Source organism: Crinia signifera, chromosome 1, assembly GCF_055691185.1.
Source record: "Crinia signifera chromosome 1, ASM5569118v1, whole genome shotgun sequence".
In the NCBI taxonomy this organism is placed as follows: Eukaryota; Metazoa; Chordata; class Amphibia; order Anura; family Myobatrachidae; genus Crinia; species Crinia signifera.
The window spans coordinates 254,053,102-254,080,331 of record NC_139217.1 but is presented as its reverse complement, the minus strand read 5'-3'; the positions used below and the strand labels follow the sequence as shown (position 1 = coordinate 254,080,331).

At 43.2% G+C, this 27,230-nt stretch overlaps 1 protein-coding gene and 1 pseudogene across 3 annotated transcripts in view; one reads left to right on the top strand and one right to left on the bottom strand.

Moving 5' to 3' along the window:
- Positions 1-4,327: 4,327 nt before the first annotated feature.
- Positions 4,328-27,230, top strand: part of NCAN (neurocan) — a 194,736-nt gene continuing 171,833 nt past the window's right edge. For 2 of the 3 annotated variants that reach the window (XM_083180322.1, XM_083180306.1), the window contains exon 1: positions 4,328-4,761. In XM_083180322.1, coding sequence (XP_083036448.1) covers positions 4,739-4,761 — 23 coding nt within the window. In that variant the 5' untranslated portion in view covers positions 4,328-4,738. The remainder of the gene's footprint in view (positions 4,762-27,230) is intronic. The other variant, XM_083180315.1, reaches the window with a different exon arrangement.
- LOC146027693 (PHD finger protein 24 pseudogene) lies at positions 16,405-17,367 on the bottom strand (annotated as a pseudogene).

The following is a 27,230-nucleotide window of genomic DNA, read 5'->3' as shown; positions in this document are numbered from 1 at the left end:
AAATGAACGCAGCCCCTCGCATCGCTCGCAATGCTTCGGGCACGCCCTAGTGGATGGTAGGGCATGAAATACCGCCTGTCGGCACATGTTGACCTAAACCCATGTCGACCTTGTCCCATGTCAACCTATCCACCTGTCGACCTTCACCCATGTCGACCTAGAACCCTGTCGACCTTGCCGCCTGTTGACCCAACGGTGTCGACCTAATGCCTGTCGACTTAAGTGCTGTCGACTATACAACCGTATCCCGTGGGCGATAGTGATGCACTGCCCCGTGACATCACTATCACCTAGCCAAATAGACTGTGCACACAAGGCAATTTTGACTTAAGGTGCCCATAGACTGCTGCGATGTCTCGCAGCAGTGTACGGACACCCGATACCCTGCGAGCATGTGTCCCTGCTTCCTGCCTGCTTCGCCGCCAGGACGGAGGTCCCAGAACGGGTGGTCGGACGGCCAGCAGGTCCAACCAACTGCTCCGGTCCAGTGTGCATGGGACAGCACATCGGACCTGACAGCATGTCAGGGACAGCCAATTTGGTCTGATTAACGGCCCGATTGGTCGCAATCGGCGTGAATTGGACCAAATCCTCTCAGTGTATGGGGCCTCCCCACACAGTATATTTAGTTTACATGGCTGGGGATGGCAGCCGTATATCTCCTACAGCTAACTTCATCTTGATTTTGAATAAGCCTAAATCGCGTTAGTCCAAATCACCCAGCTCAAGCCCATATGCACACTCCTTTAAAAGATGCCCATAACAACGACGTCTGTCATGTATAGGCAGTACTAGATAAATGAGAACTACAGTAGAAGCTAATTTCTCCACTTTATCTCTTTAAAAGGTTTGTTAAATCTCCTCTTAAGTAAATGTTAGTGTCTGCATTAATATGCTCCATAATTATTCCAAATAATGTAGTGTACTCAAAGGCAACATCTAGCTTTGTATCTCCTTGGCAATGGGGAAGACACTTGATCAGTCAGGATTGTGTGACAGCTGGCTCCATTACATCTGAGTCCCACATAACACAAGAAGTCAGCTATAGTAACAGATATTTAACCCTTTTCTAGAGGATGAAACAGAGCAAAAGATAAGCAAGCAAGTTGTGCCCTAATATAGCATTTTGCATTAACAAGTTATTTGCTACTTGTAATCCTTATCTTTCCTTTTCTTCTTCTTACCCCGTTTCCTTGCTTACTTCTATGGCTCTATTCTGCAAGCACATTTCTACTAGAATTATAAGGTAACCAGCAATTCTGCATCCTGTAATTTAAGTATTCCCACTGTTCAGCAAAGGGTTATCAGACAAGACAGAATAGTCTTCTTTGTTACCACGCCGCTACTACAATATTGCACTATAGAAAGAAAGCCATTGTTCTCTACAGTACTAACATTTTATGCTATCCACGTAGCAGAAAAACATGAAAGAAATGTACAAAAAAACAATTATGTTACACCACCTCAGAAAGGTGTTATATGAAGAAAAATTCTTATTTCATTCAAATCTGCTGGGCTGAACATTGACTTGGGACTTTCACAAGGTGGTAACAATGGATCCCAGAAGACAAACTAGGGGGTTGACCACAAATACTATGACATACTATGGGGTTGGGGTCCCAGTGTACCCTGGCCAGAACTTCAACCTGGGGAGCATGTGATGGGCCTGCCACTGGATGGATTTTGTAGAAACTCCACAAAGTGGTAATATTGGATCCCAGAAGACATACTAGGCAGGGGCGCATTTAGGGGTCAGACCACCCCATAGGCACAAAATATTTGCCCCCCCCCCCCCATATACATGTAAGCACCTCCCCCCCCCCCCAAAAAAAAAAAATAAGAAGTGACGCTGCCCCTTCCCCACACTGGAGGAGACTGATGAGAGGGAGCATCCAGGAGGCAACACTGCAGAGGTGCGCGAGCAGGCTATGAGGGTTTAGCCGTTACCTTGGCTACTGCACACACCAGCTGATCTAGCTAGGCTGATTGGCAGAAGGTGCCTGGCGGCTGCCGCCCATGACAGGTGCCGCCCCTATGCCCGTGCCTCACAGGCCTAGTGACAAATCCGGCCCTGATACTAGGGTGTTGGGGTCCCAGTCGGACCTCCCGTTGGTATATGTAGGGCAGAACTTTGCCACAGGAAGCCTATTCTTGGCTTCCACTGAATGGATTTGTTTAAAAACCTTAATGAACTATAATAACTGACAGAAATGACCATAATTCAATGCCCTTCGGGGGAAATTTACTAAAGGAAATTTGTAAAAAAAATAGGTGTATTTGTATCCAGAAATACACTTATTTTTTACATTTACTATCCTGAAAATACGGCAATTCGTAGTCGTATTGATGTGCTATCAATACGAATACGAATTGCTGTATTTTCGGGATAGTAAATGTCAAAAATAAGTGTATTTCTGGATACAAATACACCTATTTTTTACAAATTTCCTTTAGTAAATTTCCCCCGAAATATCTGACAGAAATGGATGTGGGAAGGCCAAAAATTTTGTGTACCCAAAAGTAAGAACAAAGTGAACGAACATAAGAGAGAGATCTTATTCGAAACAATATTTGCTGTGACCACTCATTGCCTTCAACACTGCATGAATTCTTCTATGCTCACTCACATACCATTCATCCTGAAATTTGCAAGGAACTCCACCATGCATCACTGTGGCCTGCAGACACTCAATCTTGTATGCTCTCCAGCTTTTGTTACAGCCAGTTCACTTGCTGCAAGTTTTCTGCACCCCAGTTCCTACAGTGCATCCGAAAAGTATTCACAGCGCTTCAATTTTTTTCACATTTTGTTATGTTACAGATTTATTCCAAAATGGAATAAATAATTCCCCCCCACAAATTGTAGAAAAAGTGAAGTGCTGTGAATACTTTCCAGATTTGAAAGTATTTTAAAGTTCATCCTGAAACAGGACACGTGTTTTGCTGGCCATTAAGATACACTGTAATGAGCTTTCAATTTTTTTGTACATGGGACATAGTTTGTTTCATTAATTCTGTACCATTATTAATGTTTGTGCTCGACCACTTGCGTTTCGAAAAATCAAATGAATGTATGCTTGATTTTAAATGAGTTTCTCTAGCATTTAGATTCCTGAGATGCTCTGTCATTTTCTATTGCCTTACATGGGTTCAGCGCCAGTTATTCTACCTGTGCTATTTCCTAGCTATTTCCTTTGTTCTGTTGCTACTCCTCATCTTCATCTATGCATCTGCCCTTTCCAACTTTTCCTTTCCTCCTTACGTCTCCCTTTCTGGCTCAGTTACAGTCTACCAGCTCCGTTTTAGCACCATCTGGCTCTCTTTTACTCTATCTACATATTTCTCCATATATATAACCCTCTTTTGTCTCTCCCAGACCTATAGCCTCAGCTTCGTTTGCCACTTCATCTACCGTCTGAACACTTCATCTGCGCTCTCACACTTTTTACCTTCTAGATGAATAATCTCTTGCATCCTCTCAGTGCCAGCGTTAATGCTCTCAGATACTCTATTATACACTGTTATTCGAGTCCCGTTTCCTAACATCTTATTGTTTCCTTTGCTCTCCACACTCTCAGTCTCAGTGTCTCTTTATTGTCACAATGATCCTCTCCCCTGTCCCTGGGCTATTGATTTCTACCTTCAGCTCTTGTACTCTGCTTTCCCATCCTATTGTGTCTAAAAATTTGGATGTGCTTATTGTCTTTTTCTTGTATTTGCACAATCTATAACTCAGACCTTCCTTTCACCACAACCTCTAGCATTAACCCTTCCTGTACCCCTGCTTTTATCTCACATTCTCATTCTCCCCATCTAACCTAACTGATCAATTAATCATCCTCTATTTCACAGGCCCGGCTCCTATGTATCCCACCTTATTTTTATTGCATTGATCAATATTTTATCTCATCTATCTCCGTCTGTCTCCATATATTCCTTTTAATTCCATCATTTCCATTCATTTAAATTCTCTTTCAACATTATACAGTGTCCATTCCTGTCCACCTTCTACTATATTCCATCTTTCCATGCTTGATTTCCTCTCCCGTGCAGTCACTATGTTATCTTTTAAACACACATCTTATTAAACCTGCAGTACTCCTTGACCCTGAGACAAAAAGCGTTAATTCACCGCATTTCATGACTAGTAAATGCCCAATGGTTGTTGTCTTTATGAATTCAACAACGTGTTTTTAGCAATAGAGATTGTGTTTCAGTGGTAACAAACCCCCTGCAGTGCAGCACCTGAATGAGCACCAGTCTTGATCATAAAGGGTGCAGCTAAATCCCCACGCATGCTCACACTAGACTGTCTCCCCTCTCCCCCACCTCCTCTAAAGCACTGTGGAGAGAGAGAGCAGTATCTCTCCTTCTCATTTCCTATTGATCCCTGATGGGATGTTCCCTGACATAGGAAGGGGATGCCCAGGGGTACTGTGTGTGCAGCCTTTAACCTTAGACACCCCTTCCCTAGTCTGCTGATGTGAGGGAATACAGAGGATGCAGTGGAGATGTATGCCTGTCTTATGTACACACCCCTTCTAAGAAGTCGCTCTTCTGCAGCATCTCTGCTCTCTGGTACCCAATAGACCTGGATACCTAACCTGCCTCTTGTCCTGCTTTCCTGATCCACCTATCGTTCCCCTTACCACTGCTAGCCCCTGTGCACCTCTCCTCTCTCTCTCTCAGCAGCTGCATATTAAAGAGCTATTCCAATGCATTCCTGAAGATCATCATTATGGATCTACAACATCCAAGCAGGTAATTATTGAGCCTTATTATTTATCCATTCATATGATCAGAGCTTTCATTAACTGACACACTCCGATGAAACACATTACTCTTATTTATTTAGGATTACAGTGGGCTAAGTACTTTAAATTGTCCTAATAAATCCCTTCCGTGTCTACTGGTATAATGCTTTTGCAAATATGTTTTAATAGGATTTCTGGTGTGTTGCTCTGCCATTTTACTAACTGCAGTGTGTGTTAGATAAACCTTTATCGGTTGTATTAGTGTTCAGGCTTTTTAATTGGATTGACTATTGTTGTTGGAAGCTTTTTTTCCATTTGAGTATAGCACACGAGAGGAAAATTAATTAAAAAGCTAAAAGCACAATTTCGTACTATTATACCGTGTTACATACGGCTTGCACAAAAAAAACAGTTTTCACAACGTGATTTCAAATATTTCAGCAAATTAACTGATTTCATCAAAATATAATTGATTTTATTTGTGTGTTTTACTCAGCTTAATATGAAGCATTTCACAGAAAGTAGTAATAGCCTTTTATTACGGGGTTCATTTACCGTATTGTAACCCGCAGTGTCATTTGATAATGTCTTATAGATACTTCATCTTTCCATTCTTGAACGGAACAACTTTTTTAAGGGCTTGTAACGCAGCTTGTATTCATTTTGCATGTGTTTACTTTTATTAGATGGATCAGTGTTTTTTCTGTAAATTGTAGCAACACAGACGTTAATTAATGAACAGTGTATGTTTTCTGTTTGGCCGCCTACAACATGTTGCTGGAATATAGAAAGAAACCATGTTGGTAGTAGATCAGGCTGCTGTGGGAAATGCCTATAGAATGCAGAATGACTTCAGAGTCATCAAGGCGAAATGTACATGGATACATGTCATTTTTATGTATCTAGGGGGCTGGAGAGAAAGCCATTCTTACTATAGAAAAGCAATATAATTGGCATTTGTCACTCTATATTTTCCTCATGTGGAGCAGGTGGGCCATTACATTCCAGTTTGGCAGTCCTTCCGAAATTAATAGGAGGTAAGAAGAATGGAGCGTGCACCAATGAAGTACGCCGTGTACTACAGAGACATGGGAATGATTCATTCCTTTTTTCTCCCACAGTGCATGACACCAGAAACACAGACGCTGTCTCTAACATCAGATAGACATATGCATACATACATGTGTGTTGTACATGTATTAGATAGATAGATAGATAGATAGATAGATACCAGGATATACACCAAGATAGATACCAAGATAGATACCAGGATGGATAGATAGATAGATAGATAGATAGATAGATAGATAGATAGATAGATAGATAGATAGATACCAGGATATACACCAAGATAGATACCAGGATGGATAGATAGATAGATAGATAGATAGATAGATAGATAGATAGATAGAAGGATATTTACCCATATATATACCCAGATATATACTTAGATAGATACCCATATATACATAGATAGATAGATAAATAGATAGATAGATACCAGTATATACACCAAGATAGATACCAGTATGGATGGATGGATAGATAGATAGATAGATAGATAGATAGATAGATAGATAGATAGATAGATAGATACCAGGATATACACCAAGATAGATACCAGGATGGATAGATAGATAGATAGATAGATAGATAGATAGAAGGATATTTACCCATATATATACCCAGATATATACTTAGATAGATACCCATATATACATAGATAGATAGATAGATAGATAGATAAATAGATAGATAGATACCAGTATATACACCAAGATAGATACCAGTATGGATGGATAGATAGATAGATAGATAGATAGATAGATAGATAGATAGATACCAGGATATATACCCATATATATACCCGGATATATACTTAGATAGATACCCATATATATACCTAGATAGATAGAGAGATAAATAGATAGATAGATAGATAGATAGATAGATAGATAGATAGATAGATAGATAGATACCAGGATATACACCAAGATAGATACCCAGATAAATACCAGTATATATAGATAGATAGATACAAGGATATTTACCCATATATATACCCAGATATATACTTAGATAGATACTCATATATACATAGATAGAGAGATAGATATAGAGATAGATAAATAGATAGATACCAGTATATACACCAATATAAATACCAGTATGGATGGATAGATAGATAGATAGATAGATACCAGGATATATACCCATATATATACCCAGATATATACTTAGATAGATACCCATATATATATCTAGATAGATAGAGAGATAAATAGATAGATACAAGGATATTCACCATATATATATATACCCAGATATATACTTAGATAGATACCCATATATACATAGATAGAGAGATAGACAAATAGAAAGATAGATACCTATATATACCCAGATATATACTTAGATAGATACCCATATATATCTAGATAGATAGATACCCATATATACTTAGATATATACCATTATATATACCTAGAGAGATATATAGATAAATAAATAGAAAGATACCCATATATACCCATATATATACTTAGATAGATACCCAGATTTATACCTAGATAGATAGATAGAGTAGGTACCAGTAAGACAGATACCATATAGATTCCTAAATAGCTAGATAGATATTCTTTCAGTAATGTATGTATACAGTATGTACTGTATAGAAAGTTTGCCAGTTACTGGAACCCCCTAGGAGCGGTATCACTACCTATTTTGTTCACTGCGTTTACCATTCAACTGAAATATGTGATCAACAGTACAGGGAAGATTAAGAGAGCCAAACACAGCCCATTACTGTATAATAGGGTTCCCATAAATCCTAAGAGACAGGTCACTGAAGAGGGGATACTAATATGAATAATGTATTGGGCAGGCTAGCATTGTTGCTAAACATGAAAGCAAACCCATATTTGTTCAAGTACTAGATAACAGCAAAAAGGATATTTGTGTGGGCACTTGATAAAAGTGGCACTATAACCAACAGTATATTAGATCCATTTGGTTTCTGCTGTTGTCACTACCAAGATAAATATAGACATAGCCTCTATTCCCGTAAACTTCCACATGAAAATAAGGCATGAAGCTGTTTAACAATATCCTGTAAAGAGAAATCATTCTGCTACAACATATATAACACTATACAACTTTAATCATTTACATCTAAAATACCCCCCCCCCCCCTTCCCGGCTCTGCTGTTCACTTTGTTCTATGTTGCTTTTTTGCTTTCTCGCTGCTTTCTGTTTTCTTCTTCTTTGTCTTCTGTCTGCTGTTGGGTCCTCTTTGCTCTTTTTCATTTTCAGTGCAGTGACATCATTATGTCACGTGGGCTGCATATAAGAAGCCTGTAGGCATCTGGGCACCATTTGGGCACTAATTGCGCACTTATGGTGTCATTGCATCCTATAAGTGGGGACCAAGTGCCACTGGGGCAGCAGATGTGTCCCTGCTTGGACTTATGTTCTCAGTATGGCCGTTAGTTAAAGACCTTCATTCATGGATCAAAGTGAGAAAATAAAAGTACAAAAATGATAAGCTGCTAGAAATATCCAGGACCCTGACCTCGAAATCATAGTTGCCATATTACATGCAGCTAGTTAAGTGAATGGTGGAAAGGTGTTACTGTATGTGGCAAGATTAAGCTGTTTAATTAACAACCTAGCTGCAGAATTGTATACCAGTTGCAACTGGCACAGTTGTCTTTATGTAGTTATGTTTCACTCAGTGTGCAATTGGGATACCAAATGCTTTTTCCTAGCCAGAATTGCCCCTCCCTTTTGGCACCTGAGTGACACACCTCTGATTGAGCCGCTTACCAACAAAAGTGTTGTACAGTTGTCTTTTTTGCCTGGCAGAGGGCCTTATGCATGGACACAAATGCATGTATGTAGGAAGATCTTCTGAAGCATCAAACGCTTGGCTCTGGCTATGATCGCCAGATTTAATAATAGCTGACATTTTCAATTCCAAGCCCCCTAAAGCCTGTGTTCAATTTGCTGGCCTATCGTATTTGACTTTGTTCTTTCACCATAAGAATCACTGTTTTATCAGGATTCAGTCTCAGCAAACTTTCATCCCTAGAACTCAAGCATACAGCCATTTACATTTTAAAAGGATATCGGGTTCTTAGAAATCGCAGCAAAGAACAGGTAGAATTGATTATCTTCCATGAAGTCTGATAATTTTACCCAATAATTGATTGTATACTGCATGTAACATAAGTGATAGGCTTGAGCTCTGAGGTACACCACATGAGAAGGGCACTGATGCGTATCTATGTACTCCTGAAGCTATATTCTCTGTCCTGTCAGTGAGAAATGATATGATCTAGCTAAGGGCCTGCACTACACAGTCCTCCAGGTGCTCTATTAAAATCCTATGGTTTATGGTCTAAGATGCAGCAAAGAGATTCAAGAGGATTGTCTGATTTTGCCATGAGAAGATCGTTATGCATACGTACCAGGGCTGCTTCTGTATTTTCCTATTTACCCCTGTATCCTGACTTAAATGAGTGATACATATTGTGATTGACAGGCAGAGTTCTAGTTGGATTGCAAATACCATCTTTTCAATGACAACTTACTATGGGCTTGATATATTTGTCATTATAGAGACCTATCTGTCTGTTATTATCCATGGATGTAGGTGCCATTGCTATTGTGCCCAAAGCTTAGGGGGTCCACCTATGAGCCCTGACTCAGCTGCACCAGGTCTTAATCTTGTCTACCAGGTTCATGGAATTGCCCGCTAAGCACTGTATGGCATAATGTGAACAGTGTGGCATATATACTAGCAGCACTACAATGTGGAATATTTTGAACTTGGAGCACTGCAGTGTGACATAATGTGAATAGGGGGCATTGTGTGGTATAATGCGAACTAGTGCACTACCATGGGACATATTAATTACCCTGGCACATAAAATAAAGTGTCTCTATAGAAGGGGTTAGGAGCCTGTTCAAAGGGCCTACAAAAGTATAGCTACAACCCTGTGTCAATCTCAGTATTTTGATACCGTATTATAATCTTTTCTTTAAGATCCACAGGGGCAGATTTATTAAGCTTGGAGAAGAGATAAACTGGAGATAAAGCGGAGAAAAGGTAAAAGGAGATAAAGCACAGCCAATAAGCTGTGTTTGAAAAAGACAGTTGGGAGCTTATTGGCTGGTGCTTTCTCTCCTTTTACCTTTTCTCAGCTTTATCTCCAGTTTATCTCTTCTCCAAGCTTAATAAATCTGCCCCTAAGGAAGCTGGTGCTGAAAGTGCCACATGTGCTCTTTCCTTGGTAAATGTGATAAATGAGTGTAAAAGAGAAAAAGAAGAGTAAATGAATGTGAGTGACCTCAGAGTAAATTGGATGTGAAATGATAGGGTGTAGGAAGGGGATTGCGCTACATGGTTAAAAGAAAAGAAAAGAAAGAAAAGTGAGAGATGTGGACCTGCACCAGATTTATTATATGAATATCATTACAATCTGCTTTATAACATATGTAACAAAGAAACATTGGGTGCAAAAGACGGACATTTTCCAAATTTTTTCCTGAATGATTCTTCAGGTTTTTTAATATTTTTTTTATTGGCTATCTAATTTGAACACCAGAAAAAAAAACAAAAAAAACAGTCTCACCTGAAAAGACGCAGGCTCAGTGAAACCTGGGTGATTTTGCTGTTTTCAGTCTAATTGAATGACACCCCCCAACAACATCAATAATCAGGAGTAATTGAATATAGCCTATGTTCTTATTTCAATGATTTTCCAAAAATACTCGCCTCACAGTGTATAGTAGACAGAAAAGTTATGGTTAAAAGGATATCAGGGGTCATTCAGATGTGGATGGAGTAAATTGTTGGAAGCAGCAGTGATAGCTGTGTATGGTAATGCAGCAGGAGTAGCCCATTACAAACAGATGCCTCCTGTATCCTAGGATGCACCACCTGATCCCATATACACCATTAGACGCTTTACGGCACCCATGCTGATGCCACCCATCCAATGAGATTCCTTCCTTTTCCTAAACAGCGGCGTCACACCTTCATTTTTCCAAACTGAGCCTGTTGCCCCCCCTCTACTCCCCAAAACAACATCAGGCTATCAATTACTTTGTTGCTTCTCCATGCGGGGGGGGGGGGGGAGCACCCCATTGGGTGCAACAGGGTGCAGGTCCCTGAATAAATGGGTGGGATATGGGTGTAGTGATGCGGATGCATCATCACAGCCCTGCCACTGCTATGCAATGGCCATATTACCAGCATTGCAAAGTGTGTGGCAGTGATACAAATATGCAATTTAGCAAGTCGCATCATCACCCCGCTTACTTTTCACCCACGAGCAAGGTTGTGCGGAGACCAACAGGGGGTGGAGAAGGGCAGCAGGCCATGAGAGACTTGCCTACCCTTTCCAGAGGGCCGAGAGTGCCACACGATTTTCGACAGAACAGACAGATAATAACAGATAATAGTACAGTGTATGTGGGTGACCAGTCTGAAAATATAGATCGCCAAGCATGTCTGTAGGGTGTAATATAACACTGCCCTGTATCGCCGGCCACCGCATTCTTAATGATCGCATGTGCTCTAACATATGCGATCATTAACGCAAGGGACAGCTCTTGCGATAAGAGCTGTCCCTTGCGATGCGGCCACGGCGCTGGACTTCCAGGTCTGAGACCCGGGAGTCCATCTGCGCATGTGCATAGCACGTTGCCGGCCACAGTGCATGCTGGGAGGGATCCATGCCAGATCCCTCACACAGCGCTGCGGTAAGAAGCCTATAGGCTTCTGCAGGTAATCACCAGCTTCTGGGGTTAGAGCATACAGAAATGCAGTAAAAAAAATAACAAGGTTTTTACCGCATTTCTGGTTTAGAGCATCCCGCCCTTAGCGAGTTAAAATTCAGTGGCGGAAGGCGTCATGAAAGGAAAGAACAAATTACTGCTTCTTATGAGAGGAGTTCAGATATTAAGGCCAATTCACTGTGGGCCAAGTGACCATATAACTGTCATTCTACAGTGTTTGTAAAATGACAGTTAGGGGATGGGTGTTCATCACTCTCCCCTTTATCACATTTCGAAGCTTGGTGCCTCTGGCCATGTGAGAGGTTTCCCAGTGTATGTCCGCAATATCTGTAGAATCTGGGGATGTCAGATAACATGCCTCTCGATCTGAAAGGAATTTTATCTGCATGTGCACGGATAATGTTGGGGTGGTACAACCAATTTAATCCATAGGTTACAGCAATGCTTGAACTCCACTCAAGCAGAATTTTTGCCTTGATTGTGACATAATTGGATAACTCTCTTCTCTTACTATACAGTATGTCAGATGAGTGCAGTTCAGCTCTCACTGCACACAGCTTTATCAGAAATATATTGCTCCTATGTGACAGGGTAGATGTGTTTCCTTACATTAATACATTAATAATGGCAAGGACTGAGCTATTATGAAAGCTGTACCGAACAAGCTAGAAAATTCCAGCATCTAGGCATTTCTCTGTAATACCACACTCAATCCTTTTTATTGTAGTAGAATCCTCTATAGCAGTTATAAGTTAACCTCAAATAATCAAGTAGAATCTTGACACACTGCATTATTTCTAATAATGTACTGCTCTTGTGCATCCAACCACCTTTGCGGAGTAAATACCATTTGTATGGCCTCTTTGTATATTTTACTTTAATTCTCGTAATAAATATATTATAGAAATACAGATCTAATGAGATGATCATACATTTTTTTCATGACAAAACCATGTGTCCCAGAATCCTTTTGGGTTTATGCAGACCATCACAGCCATAACAAAAGTGATACCAATACCAATTATATATCTTTATATTTATGCTATTTTTGTTATATTTGTAATATTTATGGCAACATTCATATGATCGTATTTAAAAATCATGTTAAAAATGTATGTTGTGCGTGTTTCAAAACGTCTAGTGCTGGATAACTAAGCTTCATCGATTGGCATAAGCAGATGTTTCATTTATCTCTGATGACAGATTGAGAAAAATCTGATTAATAAACCTACACTATGAGGTGCAATCTGTTGCTGTTTTTATTTGTATCATGATCAACTTACTGTAAACATTACCACTTAGAAATTCCTTATGATGAAATCCAGAGATGTTAATGAAAGCACTTTTCACATAAATGTTAGAATTATTAAATGTCACAAGATTTGAAGAATTTCCATGGCAACCAATCTATAGAATGAGTTATTTCTCCTGCCATGAGTCAGCTGTACAACATTCACCCATCCATATGTGAGTTAATAGTGCAGTATTAACTGTTCATCTATTGCCACAAAATGTCCTCTAGCCCCTAATATGCTTTGCAGCTTACCGTTATTTTGTTTTATAAACGTTACACAGGCAGATGCATTCACACTTCTTTCATACCCACTTATCTATAAAATAAAGACTCGGACAACTGAATGTGGCGTGAAAGGGGTCGGCTTTTATTTATTTGAAGAGAAAGGACTATTTATAGCCTATTTTCCTCTAAGCTAAGAAGAAAGGTTTCAAATATGAACAAAAATTTATACAAAAATAAAATTAATTAAAAATACAAAAAAGGAGGGCCAACTGCCCTTCAATGGTCAGGGATCGACCATCTGCCACTATTCATGACCACGACACAACTCGTAAGGGCAGAGCTGCACACTCTAAACCCTTACGGGGATAAAAATCGGGCCAACTGCCCCATGATGATTCATATACTGTAGATACGACAGCCAATCATAAAGTGGCATGCGAGCCCACCTGGACCGTGATGCCCATATTTGTGAACTGATATACATGCCTAGCCACTTATATGACTAAACTGTCCTTCAACCAATACTTTCATATATAATCAAAAAATATAACCGTTCTGAACCGGCCATCAATAAAGCCGACACATCAATTCAAACAAAACTAACCCAACCACTTAAACGAATCTGACTGAAAGAGAAAGAACCTTCTAGAGCCAGGCATATATTGCATGCAGGATCACTCCCCTGATGTTCCATCAGCCAATCAAATTATTACTCCCTTCACACAGTGCTCCTCCCCTTAAAAGCATGACCCCCAGCCAGTGTCTATGATTCCATGTCACATGCCCATGCCGGTAAGTTTATGTCGCTTCGGATAAATTAATTATCCTCTGCGATCTTTCCATCAATATGCCTAACATAATCTTTACAAAGACTAGTAATTTAAATATTTCACTTTACAAACTACCAAATAGAACAAGTGCAAACATTTTTTTTCCCAATAAGGCATTACCTAATACTGCATTTGTGGAATATCAGTTATAAGCCTCCAAATCTATATAAGGCTAATGGGCCCTACACACATTGCGATGTGTGCAGGGCTACCTAGCTATGCTAGGTCGGGCTGTGCTGCGCCGCTATCGCCTAGCACACAGAGCTGACAGCCCACACACAGAGCGAGCTGTCAGCTCTGTGTGCTAAGCGAGCAGACAGCGCCAGTGTTCTCCGGTGGGAGAACACTGCCGATGCCGAGATTGATGGACACTGTCCATCAATCTCGGCCAGCGATAAAGACGCGCGGGGACGCGCATGGATGCCGATATAGCCCCCACACATACACCGATGTGAGGGTATTTGCTAAGCGACTTTGCCAAACTAAGCAAAATCGCTTAGAAAATGCCTTAATATCGGCATGTGTGTAGGCCGTATAACACTGATCTCTCTACTTCACTCCTCACTTGTATTTCCAACTGGCTCTGCTATCTTTTCTTGCATGTCCCAGTGCTTTCTTAAACTTAAAATGTCTAAAAGGTGTGAACACACGGCCTGACTTAGCAGGCGTCAATATCGATACCGAAGGTTACCAGGATCTAGCAGGCAGTGGCGTAACTATGAAAAATTCTCCCCCCTGCCACAAATAATTTGCGCCCCCCACCTCGACCCCAACCCCTTTACCCCTCCACATAGTGTCGCTGCGCCTGCCCCGGGACCTGCCGCCGGCGAATCAGTCTGCGGTCCGGCTCTCCGTCTCCCTGCTCTCCCGGCTCCTGCTACCATAAAAAATGTGTCACTCAGAAAATGGCTGCCCCCATACAGCAGACCATTTTTAAGGATGCTAGTGGAGGCCACCACCTCCTGTAGCACCCTCAAAAATGGTCTGCAGTATGGGGAAAGCCATTTTCTGTGTGTCACAATTTTTATGGCAGCAGGAGCCGGGAGAGCAGGGAAAACCGGACCGCAGGTTTATTCTCCAGCGACTGGTCCTGGGGAAGACGCAGCAGGTAACAATAGCCCCGCAGCCCCCCCGGCGCCCTCAACTTCTAAGTGCCTTCCCGCCACCGTGGGGGCTGCGGGCGATAGTTACACCACTGCTAGCAGGGTACAGGCATTAGCTGGCAGGGGGGATGGACGGCAAAGGGGGGGGGGGGGCTCAATGCTGCTGCCTGGCCAGGGACGGTACTGGGAGGTTCGGCTACCTCCTGCGAACTATAAATTTGCGCCCACCCAAACTTAACAAAGGGAGGGGCGTGGCCACACAATAGTACTCCCACTCCAAATTACAGTAGCACAATCGTATTCACCTAACACAGCACCAGTGCTGTAACTAGCCATTTTGATGCCATGTGTTAAAAAACAGGGAGAGCGTGCAAAATTGAAGATTGAGAAGCGTGGCTTCATGGGGAATTGGCGTGGTCACATAAAAGTACCAATAACACCATATCCCCATAACACATTATGCTCACACCTCAAAGCCCATTACACATTATGCCACACACAGTAGTGCACATTATTCGTTATGCCACACATCATGATGCCCCTTACACATATGCAGAACACCATAATGCCCATTACACATTATGCCACACACCATAATTCCCCTTACACAATATGCCATGCACTATAATGCCCATATGACATTGACACACATTATTCTACACATAATGCCCAGAGTACTTCTGTATATTCCCACATTTGTAGTGTTGCTTATTCATAACACCCACACCAGTTGCGAAAAGTAGTTGCTCTGCTTATACGTAGTGCCCACACCAGTTGCCCACAGTAGTAGTGCTGCCTATATGTAAAGCCCACACCAGTTGCATACATTAGTAGCACTGTGTAAACATATGCCCACACCAGTTGCTGACAGTAGTAGCGCTGCCTATACACGTGCCCACACCAGTTGCCTGAAAGTAGTAGGACACAGCATTAAATGTGTTTTGTTTAATATTACCCAAAACATTAGCAATTCAGGAACAAAGGAACTTCACAAGAGAATAAATCAGACCCCAGGGCCTGGATTGGCTCAATCTCTGTGTTGGACTACACCACGGATGAGAACCACAGATTGTTGTGTCCTTCCCCAAATAAATAACTACTGAGATGTGCCTCTCATGAAGGCCAAGTCTCATGGTGTCACTGTGGCACGAGAGTCTCCGGGACGGAATCCCAAACCTACTATTATTATTCCGAGCAAGGTGGTGGTGAACTAGGTACAATAGGTCATTCCTCAGGGGGCTCATCGGGGAAGACATAGCCATTCAGGGCAAGTCTCTGTTCTGTTTTATCTTGGAACGAGACCGAAAGTACCTCTCTCCCCTCCATACATCATGCAGCTGTCAGTGGTCGTGTTGTTGGTGGTTTTTGGTGAACCTGACCTTCCCTTTGGCTACTTAGATAGATTGCTTCAAGTGGATGGCTGAGCTGTTTGACCGAGCGGCGAGGAAATATACAATATTCTCCTTCAGAAAGATTTCCCAATTCACGGTTCTGCTCTCATCTGGCTCCGGGCTCAGCTGTACCTTCTCTTGGCTTTTCCCACTGGTGCTGCTGGATGGGCTGCTCTCCGACATTGGACCCACATGGCTAATACTGATGTTACACAAGACTGCTTCTTTAGACTGTTTGCGGAACCAGCCATGCTGCACTCTCTCTTGCAGTGGCTGCTGCCAATCAGCCTGTCATTGTCCTGGTCCAGGGACAGAAATGTTGCACGTGCCCGCTCCCTCTCCTTGGCAGACATCTGTCTCAGCAGAGAATTCAGTGAGCACAGATTCTGCAGCAACCAGATAGACACATGGGAGAGGAAATCCACCCATTCTACCTGCCCCTTCTTCTCCGGGTCCACAGAGGAGAACTGTAGGGTGGCCTGTTCCTTTCCACTTCATTTTGAAAGACATGCAGGAGCAAATCCGACACGGATAGAGGCTCTCGGCCGTCCACACCTCACAGATCTCACAAATCTCATCATCGGCGACCTCTTCTCATTGGTCCAGGCTGATCTCAGGGGAGTCATCATCATTCAGCGCCCATGTAGGTCTGATGAAGGCAGGTGGGGTGAAACGTGTCATTTTCTCAAATTCATCAGGTTCTGACCCTCTCCCATCATGTAGCCTTTCCCAGGCTGCCCTGTTTATGGGGGTCTCCTGCCGAGTCTGACAAGGGGAAACACTCTCATCTTTCTCCTCCTCCAACACCTGAACCAGAATGTCAGCCTTGTTGCTCTACCTGATGCAGCCCTCAGATTTTCTCTTTGCGGATGGCTTGTCATTCACCCTATCCTTAAATGTGGAAACTGCAATTCTGACCTTCTGCACCTGCTCAACAGTCTGCCGCTTGGACATCAGAACACCCATCCTCCCTCTTGAGTTGACTTGGCAGTGTCTAGTTAATCCAGCTTGTCTTCCTCAGTGCCATGGGCTTGTCCTTCCAAGCAATAGCAGCCCAGTGTTCCCAGCCCTCACTCCATCCTCCCTGGTGCCCCTGACAGTGCTCCCTCCAGCCCCCAGATGCAGGGTCTGGGCAGTTATCAGTGCAATAGATGCTGGAAGTGTGGGATGTGCCCCCTGGGACAGCAGGATGCTGGTGGGAGCTCTGCTGCTACCAACTGCTGCTTCTCCTATACATTGCAAACCCTTCTCCTCATTTGACCAGCTCAGGCCCAGGGGGCTGCAGAGCACTTAGTAAATGCACAGAGTCGTTGACCTATTGACTGTCGACCTAGACACTGTTGCCCCAATGACCACATCCGAGCTCATGTTGCGTATGTGTGGTGTACTATGGGAGATACTCTAAGCTAAAAATGCGGTAAAACCCCCGTTGTCAGGGTTTTTACTGCATTTTAGGATGCACTAAGCATCCCCCGCGGGGTTACCGTGGCGGGGGGCATCGCCTATCTGCTTCTGGAATTGTACTATGTAAATATGCAGTGGTCAGATCAGTTGAGCGGGTGTGGTGCAAATTATCAGCTAATCAAGGAGATTACTGACCCTCTGCTGCAGCTCCAGTCAAAGACTCCAGGGGGAGCTGACAAGCACATATCAACATAATGTACATGTAAAGTTGTATTTAAAATATGTAGTTTCTGCCTTACCCGGGGATCAGTTGCCACAGTACAGAACACAGGCTTACTGCACTGAGCCTATCATCAATAAGCAATATATGCATCATCAGACAGACAGAACAATTATCTGACAGTGGGGGGGAATGTTCTAAGATGGGAGTTCTATTTCACATGGGATGTTGCTATGGGCAACCACTCAGAATCTATTTCTTATTTATTTACCACCTTTTAGAAGATAATAGGTAGTATCTGATTGGTTGTCCATAGCAACATCCCATGTGAAGTGGAACTCTTGTCTTAGTAGATTTCACCCAGTGTAGGGTATGTCACAAGATATGCCTGATGGTGACTTTTATCTTCACAGTATCTGTCCTATATCTGCTTCGGTTGTAATAGAATTATGCTATGAGCATGGCATACTTGTTTCAGGGAGATTATAGTTCATAGTAGAATTTTGCACAGCGCCCCATTGTCGTGGCATGTCATGCTAGAACCAAAGGGTTTGTCTAGTTCCATATATGTACAGATTGTGAAAAGAGATTGTGATTGCGGCATCTAGAAGCGTGGGTGTGTAAAATTTAAAATGATTTATATACAAATATAGATGTTTAAAATGCAAAGCAGTTAGTAAGAGTTACTATACTTGCTAAAAAAAAAGAGTCACTGATACTGTACGTTTCAGGGATTGTTCATCTATTGTGTTTTACACATGGTTCCATATAAATGCCCACCAGACATCATAGGTGCCGGATTATGTTTTTGCTGGTGGGTGCTCAAGCCAAAAATATAGGAGTGGCTTCATGGGGAAGGGGTGTGGCCACAAAATAATACCAATTTATATTATGGAGCACAGTTGTCTCCAATATTCAAATTACGGCAACAGAGTGCAGGTACATAAATGCCCCCACAGTGCAGGTACTCCACGGACAGAATACACTCTTCCCGGCATACTGTTTCCCAGGTGGCGGGTCCGGCGATGTGGGTGCTGCAGCCGCAAATTAGGAAGTTAATATGGTGGCCCAGCAGCGGGACTCGGGCCCGTGGGTGCTCATCAATTTCCGTGGGTGCTCAGGCCCTATCAGCACCTATGCCAGACATGCATGTAGCCTTCATTGTGGGATTATTGTGTTTTATTAACAATGCTTGGAAATGGTGCTGGTGATTCAATATAAGTATAACTATATCTCATTCCTTTTTTTCCCAAAAATGTAACAGCTACATAATGTGGGCTAGGTGAAATGAGGGAGATTGCTAGACTAATGAGGGAGAGAGGGAGATTGCTGTTATTTCAGGTAGTCTCCTGCAGAATGCAGGAGGGTAGGCAACTATGGATCATGCACATTGATCACATCATGTTAGGTACTATAGCCGTGGAATCCTATATCTGTATACTATAGAGTGTAACAGACATGTACTATGATCAAGTGCAGCAGCCAGATGTACTATATCTGAATACTGTATAGTGTGATAGAGTTATTGTATGTACACATGCAGTGGTCAAGTCATGTGGGATAGATAATCTGACCTATATCTATAGATATTTTGGATTACAATAATTTATTTGCCCAACAGCAAACTAAAAATTATTTGGAAATGTTAAGTACTGTATGTGAGTATACTTTTGCTTCACCATGCTTCCTGACAGGGATGAAGTAATGAGCCACCTGTAGTCTGCCCTGGATTTAAGTTTATAGTTCCCTGAGGCATGTTTTGCTATCCTTTCTCAGAACTCCATAGTGGCTGTCCTCCATAGCCTTTAGTTACCAAGTCGTCTGTATTAAATAGATGTCAGTCGGGTTCCCCTATATGTTACTCCTCTACCCCAGCAGATATACAGTTACAGATAAAAAAAACTCTGCAGTCACCAAATTACTAGACCCTAGCCAGAACTTAAGCTTTAAACTAAGAATTATATGGTCGTTCCACAAATTCCGATTTTTCTGCAATTTCACAAACTGGTCCCATTAGATTTGAATTCAAATGTTAATTTGTGCATTGATAAATCAAAAGAAATATGAGTAACCTTTGTTCACCAATTAGAAGGAATAGGTAATGCACCACACTCATGTGGGGGAAAAAAATCATTAAGAAGATACTGTAATAAATGTATTACTTGCTAAAGGGAAAAAAAATGCCAGTATCGCTCACAGTGACTGTTCTTTTTTTGGGTGCAATATTTATCTAAACTTCAATTTATTGACTTGGCTGTACTTGTATTTATTTATAATAAAAGAACAGTCGCGCTGTAAGTGATGGTATTTTTAACAAAGTTTGTAAGCTTGCAGCAGGGACCTCCAACCTCTATGTCTGTCTGTTTCACCCAGTTTGTTCTTTCAGTGTTGTCAACATTTGTAAAGGACAACGGAATCTGCTGTTGGCACTCAAAAGGATCAAAGTCAAAAGGGGCTGTTATACAGTGGCCTCCCTTCTCTGGGCAGTGCCCACATCCCTGCATCTTACCTCGCACGACAAGCAGGGTTTGCGGCGTGGGTTTCCATGTGCTCTGCAGACCCTGCGCCATTATCAATATTTCTCCTGTATGTTTCTTTTCCTTTAAATGTTTTTCCTGCTTCTGCTTTTCTACCATACCATTTTCCCTGTTTAGCAACAACAGAATGAATCCTAAGGCGTTTGGATGTGACACATTGTTGAAGACTGTTGGAAGCAAATAGTGAGGTTGTGAAAATATAGCCCCTGTGTGATTGACGAACCTACTGTAGGTTACAGTTCCTTCAAAGTGCAAATGTATTCTGACAAACAATAGTAACAAGTGTGTGTTTATCCATGCAGAAATGGTTATTAATTAGTAGGAGAAATGTAATATCTTTTTAATGAATACTGTCTGCATCGGTATAATTGCTTTGTAAGTGAAAGCTCCCTGTCATGCACAAACGTCTCTCCTTATCTACAGCTATGTGACTACAGTGAGGTCTAGATTCACTAAATAGTTCCAGATTAAATGCCTGCCGCAAAATGTAGTATTGAGATTCCCTACGTACAAGCCATTGTAAGCCCTCCCAAGTGCAGGACCAACCTTAGCCTTCTCCTCAGCAAATCAGCATATAGGGCCTTATTCTGGTTCACTCTCAGAGGCAAATTCCTTCTCAAATGGACAAAACCACATGAACTGCAGGTGGGGTAGATGTAACATGTGCAGATAGAATTAGATTTGGGTGGGGTTTTTCTTCAAATGAGATCTATATTGCAGTGTAGAAATAAAGCAGTCAGTAATTTCCCTGCACAGAAACAAAATAACTCACCCAAATATAATTATCTATGCACATGTTACATCTGCCCCACCTCCCCTGCAGTGCACATGGTTTTGTCCATTTGAGAAGGAATTTGCCTTTGAGAGTGAACCAGAACAAGGCCCATAGTTTGTTATACTTGTGTATCTCTATTTTGTGTACTGCATGTTGTTAGTTCCCAGTGGATAGTGATGAGCAGCAATGTGGTGCCTTACAAATCTAATACCCTGTTCTCACTGCCGCAAAAACACAGGTTTTTGCCAGAGCAAGCAGGGCAGCCGAGAGGGGGGGGCGTGTACTAATTACCCAGGCTTGCTGGAGGGGCCCTGCAGGGGCCCTGGTCCGACCCCTCCCTTCCCCCTCCGTCCCTCCCAGGTAGCAACAGCAGCACACACTTCTACTTCACACTTTTTCTGTGCTGATAGCAGGCTCAGCATGAGCATCTGACTGACAGAGTGTGAGCTCATGCTGAGCCTACTGTCAGCACAGCACATGTTTAGAGTTTTTAGCGTTCTCTTTCACCCTCCTCTAAACATTTTGGGGCCATGGCCTAAGTGCGGGAGGTGGCCACACCTCCCACACTTAGGCCACGCCCCCAACATTTTACCGGGGCCCGGCATTCCTCTCAGCTGCCCTGAGGGGAAGCAGCAATTTTTCAGTGTGAATGGGTGTGAGTGAAATTCCCAGGCAGAGCCGGCCTTAGGCATAGGCAAACTAGGCAATTGCCTAGGGCATTTGGAATGCCTAGGGGCATCAGCAGCTTCTGCTGATTAAAATGATATGCAGCATGCCTATATTCTGTGTGTGACTGAGGCTGTATCTGCATATGACATAGTGTATTCATGGAAATCACTGTAACATAGTATTCCGTATGCAGGTACAGCCACAGTCGCACACAGAATATAGGCATGCCACATATCATTGTAATCATCGGAAGCTCCTTGTGTGTGCTGGTCATATAACAATGCAAATAAGATGAATTTTCAGCAAAAAAAGGCACCCAACGTTAGCAGAACTGGCCAGGAGCTGCATGGCTTATTGAGTCAAGATGTATGAGGAAACATCTGTATCCAAGCAGAGGCAGAGTTCACAGTGTTAGTGGCTGTGCGAGTGCTATCTGCTGGTGGGTTGCTTGTGCAATAGTGTTCAGCATATGTGTAAGGGACATTATGTGTGTCATGTATAAATGCATTAATAATGTGCGACATATGTGCAACAGGCATTATGTGTGTCATGTGTATAAGTGCATTAATAATGTGCAACATATGTGTAATGGGCATTATGTGTGTCATGTGTATAAGGGCATTAATAATGTGCAACATATGTGTAAGGGGCATTATGTGTGTCATTATGTGTATGAAGGGCATTAATAAAGGTTGGCATAATGTGTAAGGGGCATTATGGTTATAAGGACATTAATAATGTGTGTCATGTGTAAGGGGCATTACTGTGTGGTATTATCAGGGGTACCAAGAGAAAGGGGTAGGGGGGGCAAATTACCCAGGCCAAAGTCTGATGGAAGGGCCCAGTGGGGGCCCTGGGCTCCCTCCCCTTAAGTGACAGCAGCAGCTGCAGCTCTTCTCCTCTGCCCAGCACACGCTGCTTTGTGCTGGGTTGCAGTGTGGCCATGGAGGTGCTTAAAATACGATATTTTATCAGGATTTTTTTTTAAGGGTATAATGTGAATAATGTGAGGAGTAATGTGCATAAGGTAAAGTGGTACTACTGTGTGATGTAACTAGAATAAGGGACACCATCACAAGATATAATGTGAATAAAGTTGCACTACTGTGTGGCATAATTTGAATTGGGGGTACTATTGTGTGGCCATGCCCCTTCCCAGCAAGAACACACCCCTGTTTGGGCTGTTTCTATTTAAAATATTGTGGGTAGGAGCACCAAAATGATGACTGCTATAATGAGGGTTGATGTTGCTCGGAAAGGGGAGCAGGGTCAGAGGCAGAACTAGTGGCGGTGCTAGGGGGCACCAGCCAAGATCTTGCCTAGGGCGACATTTAGGCTAGGGGCTCTGTTCCCAGGTGTAATGCCCCTGTAATTGCAGGGTTTTTTCATGTTTTTTTGCAGGGTTATTCCTACGAATTACATGGGTGTATCAACCCAGGTTTTTTACACAGGACTTGAAAAAGCAAGCTGATTGGGGAATGAGATCAGGTGACATGTGGAGGGATGAGGAGGTGCTGGAGCTGCTGGCTGTGAGAGGGGAGGAGGAAATAAAGAAGCAAGGATTGGACAGTGTACTAAAACATATTAAAAAAACCTGTCTGCCCGTGGCATCCATAAAACCCAACAACAGGTTGTGAACAAACTTAAAGCACTTTGGACGGGATGCTCTAACATTTATGACCCCCCTCCGCCGGGCTTTGCATTGTTAATGATCGTATATGCTCTAACATATGCGATCATTAACACAAGGGACAATGATCCAGCGCTGGACTTCCGGGTCTGAGACTTGGGAGTCCGTCTGCGCATGCGCAAAGCGACAGGGATGGCGGGGGGCATGCTGGGAGGGATCCGTGACGGATCCCTCACACAGCACTGCTGTAAGAAGCCCATAGGCTTCTGCAGGTAATTACAATCTTTTGCTGGCGATTCACTCCGCAGTGCTGACACTACGGAGAGGGGTTAGAGAATACAGAAATGCGGTAAAAACCCTGATAACAGGGTTTTTACCGCATTTATGATTTAGAGCATCCCGCCCTTTGTAATGCAGTGTACACACGGGGGCGATAGGGGCTGAAATCGCTGGGAATATGGTCGCTGAGCGACCATATTGCCAGTGATTGGAGTGTGAACCAGCGATAAATCGCCGGGTGCGCGCTCCCGTTTTCAGCCCCTGAATGGTCGCTGGTCGGAGGAACATGCTCCTCCGACCAGCGACATCCCCTGCCTCTTCACCCAGCAGTGTTTAAATTTTCATCTGCGACCATCTCTGGTCGCAGATGAAAACGGGACACGGGGCAATATGATTGCTGAGCAATATATTTCAAGTGATCATATTGCCCCGTGTGTACGCACCTTAAGAAGTACTCCAAGGTGCATGAAGAATGGTGGTGCCCGTATGGACAATCAAAGCTGCTCTTTCAACAACCAAAATTAGCTGCTCTTAGATTCCTCACACTTGTTGGCAGGGCAGACCAGGGAAGCAGTGTGAACAAGGCAGACACAGGCATTTTCCGGGCCTGTGATGATCTGTGCCCTGCCAAAAACCCAACAACAAAAATCTGGGTTTTTGCAGGGGCGGCAATGAGAACATGGTATAAGTTAGTTGTATTAAGTAAAACAGTGTATTATACCCCGTTCTCACTGCCGCAAAAACCCGGGCATTTGCCAGGGCAAGCAGTCATTTCCCATGTCCTGTTTCAGTGTGAACGGGTGTGAGTGAAATTCCCGGGTGATGTGCCCCGGGAATTACACACGGGTTTTTTGCAGGGTTATTCCTGGGTAATACACGGGTGTATGGCAGTTTGAACAGGCTAGACCAGGGTTTTTCTCACAAGATGCAAAAAGCAAGCTAATTGCATTGCTCAAAGCTGCATTTTAAATAGCCAATACCCCCAGTACTGCCAACACTGCCAGCCGGGACTCACTTGCAGTTGGTGTGACTCCCCTTTTTGAATTTGGCCACCTCTGGAGCTGACACTGTGCATAACTATATGGGCACCATATCAAGATTTATAAACATGTACCACCCCTAATCAGACTCTGGGGTGGAATGTGCTACAGAAAAATGTGGAAAAACCCTATTCTCTAGTTTTTTATCTGCTTTGTTATAGGAGCCCGACAGTCGGGATCCCAACAGTCATAAGCCCAACGTCGTGATCCCGACTGCCCGGACTCAGACAGTGGGGGGAGCGCAATGATGCCCCTTGTGGGCTCGCTGAGCTCGCCACGCTGCGGGCACAGTGGCTCGCTATGCTCACCACCTATTCTGTTCTCCCTCTATGGGGGTCGTGGTCCCTCACAAGGGATAATAGCCGTTGGCCGTCGGGACCCCGAGTGTCTTTTAACAGTTGGGATCCCGATGTAGGGCTAATGACTGTCAGGATCCTGATTGTCGGGCACTTATCCGGCACCCCTTTTTAAATGGCTTTGCTGCGGATGGTTAAGCCAGCCCTAGCTGGTGAAACCCCATAGAAGCCTATGGGCTTCTCTTCGCAACACTGACATGGATCCCTCCCAGGATGCCCTGTGGCCAACAAAAGACCAGGCAGTCACAGGGATTCCAAAGGGCAGCTCTTATCGGGAGAGCTTCCCTTTGTGTTGCTCATCGCATATGTCAGTACATATGCGATGAGCATGGCGACAATGGGTGGCGGGTTGTACCACTGCTGCTTGGTACATCTCGCCTTCTGTCTGCTAGCCACACTGAGGGGAAAATTTATGAAGCAGTGAAATGAGTGGAAAAGTGGGCCAGTGAAGTAGCCCATGACAATCAATCAGCTATCAATCAAGTAAAATGTATCATATTATGCATTCTATAAAATTATAGGTAGCATCTGATTGGTTTCCGTGGACTTCTCCACTGGCAAACTTTGCCACTCTTTTCACTGCTTATGCCACCACTATTAGGTATATTCAATGCCCCTGATGGTGAGCTATTGACGGCGAGAAGCGCTGATAGCTCGACGTCAGTATTCAAATCCTTCCCCTTCACTCACTGTTTCCACCTCGCCTGTTCCCTGAGGCGGGGTGGAAATTGTGAGCGTGGCCATTAAAACATTGGGGCTCGCCACAAAATGCAGCGGTAGACCTCGCCATTTAAGGAAATCCTCGCCATCCTCTCGTGGCGAGAATTCTGGGCAAACATTGAACATGGCAAGGGGATGGCGAGAGGGTTTACACAGAGAGGATGGCTTGTTTTCTTCAAGGAAAAGCCATCCTCGCCTTACAAACCCCCTCTCCAGTCTCATTGAATAGTCAAGATGGCATTTCCCATTACAAGTTTGAGAAATACGATCTGTTTACTAAAAAAAATTAAAAGGCTTTGGAGTAGTTTTTTTACACTATTTTAGTAAAAAATTATGTTAATAAATATGCCCTCTTATTTTTGGAGATTTGGGACTCCTACACATGGCAAAGCATGTGAGGCCATGCCCCTGAAAAGGGATACGGTGACCAGCAGGTGGGACAGCGCACCCAAAAAATTAGACTGTCCCACAAAAATTAGAGACAGTTGGTAGGTATGCCCGCATGCATGACCCAACCCTCTCTCTTTCACCTATTGGGTCATTGTAATTTCATCATTCTTTTATCTTGAGCCCTCACATGCCTATTTCAGATCCCGTGATGTCCTAATGGGATGATTTTAAATAGCAGGCATGTGGTAATAAGATTGTCAGGGGCATGGCCTATGATTGCGGCACTTCTGCAAAGCCACGCCACAGCTCACAGAGCACTGGCCATTTTCAACACTGTGGGGCACTTTGTGAGCTGCTGGCCATGCCCCTGTCCCTCTCTCCCAGTGAAAAGAAGCAGCTAGTGACATGGAGGACTCCCAACTGCCCCCCCCCCCTCCCACCATGTGACACTGCTGCCTGTGGGTGGGACAAGGGTAGGTCACAAACATAGTTTTTTTTATATTAAATGGGATTATTGTTTTTTACATGGAAGGGAAATGTACACAGTACTGGGATTTTACACCAATGATTGGGAGACAATACTTACTGAACACAATGAACTCCCCCGTAGAGCAAAAGTAGTTATGCTTTAACTTGGTTTTCAAGTTAAGCCATAGGGGTCTTTGTGCAATGTAAAAAAAATGCAGGAAAATTACACTGAAGATCCCACTGGGATGTATACATCTCTGGTTTCTTTTTTCCAAGTGTATACAGAAACAGAATGTGGAGTAAGGGTGCAACCAGTTGGATTGCTAGACCTGCAGGGAAAC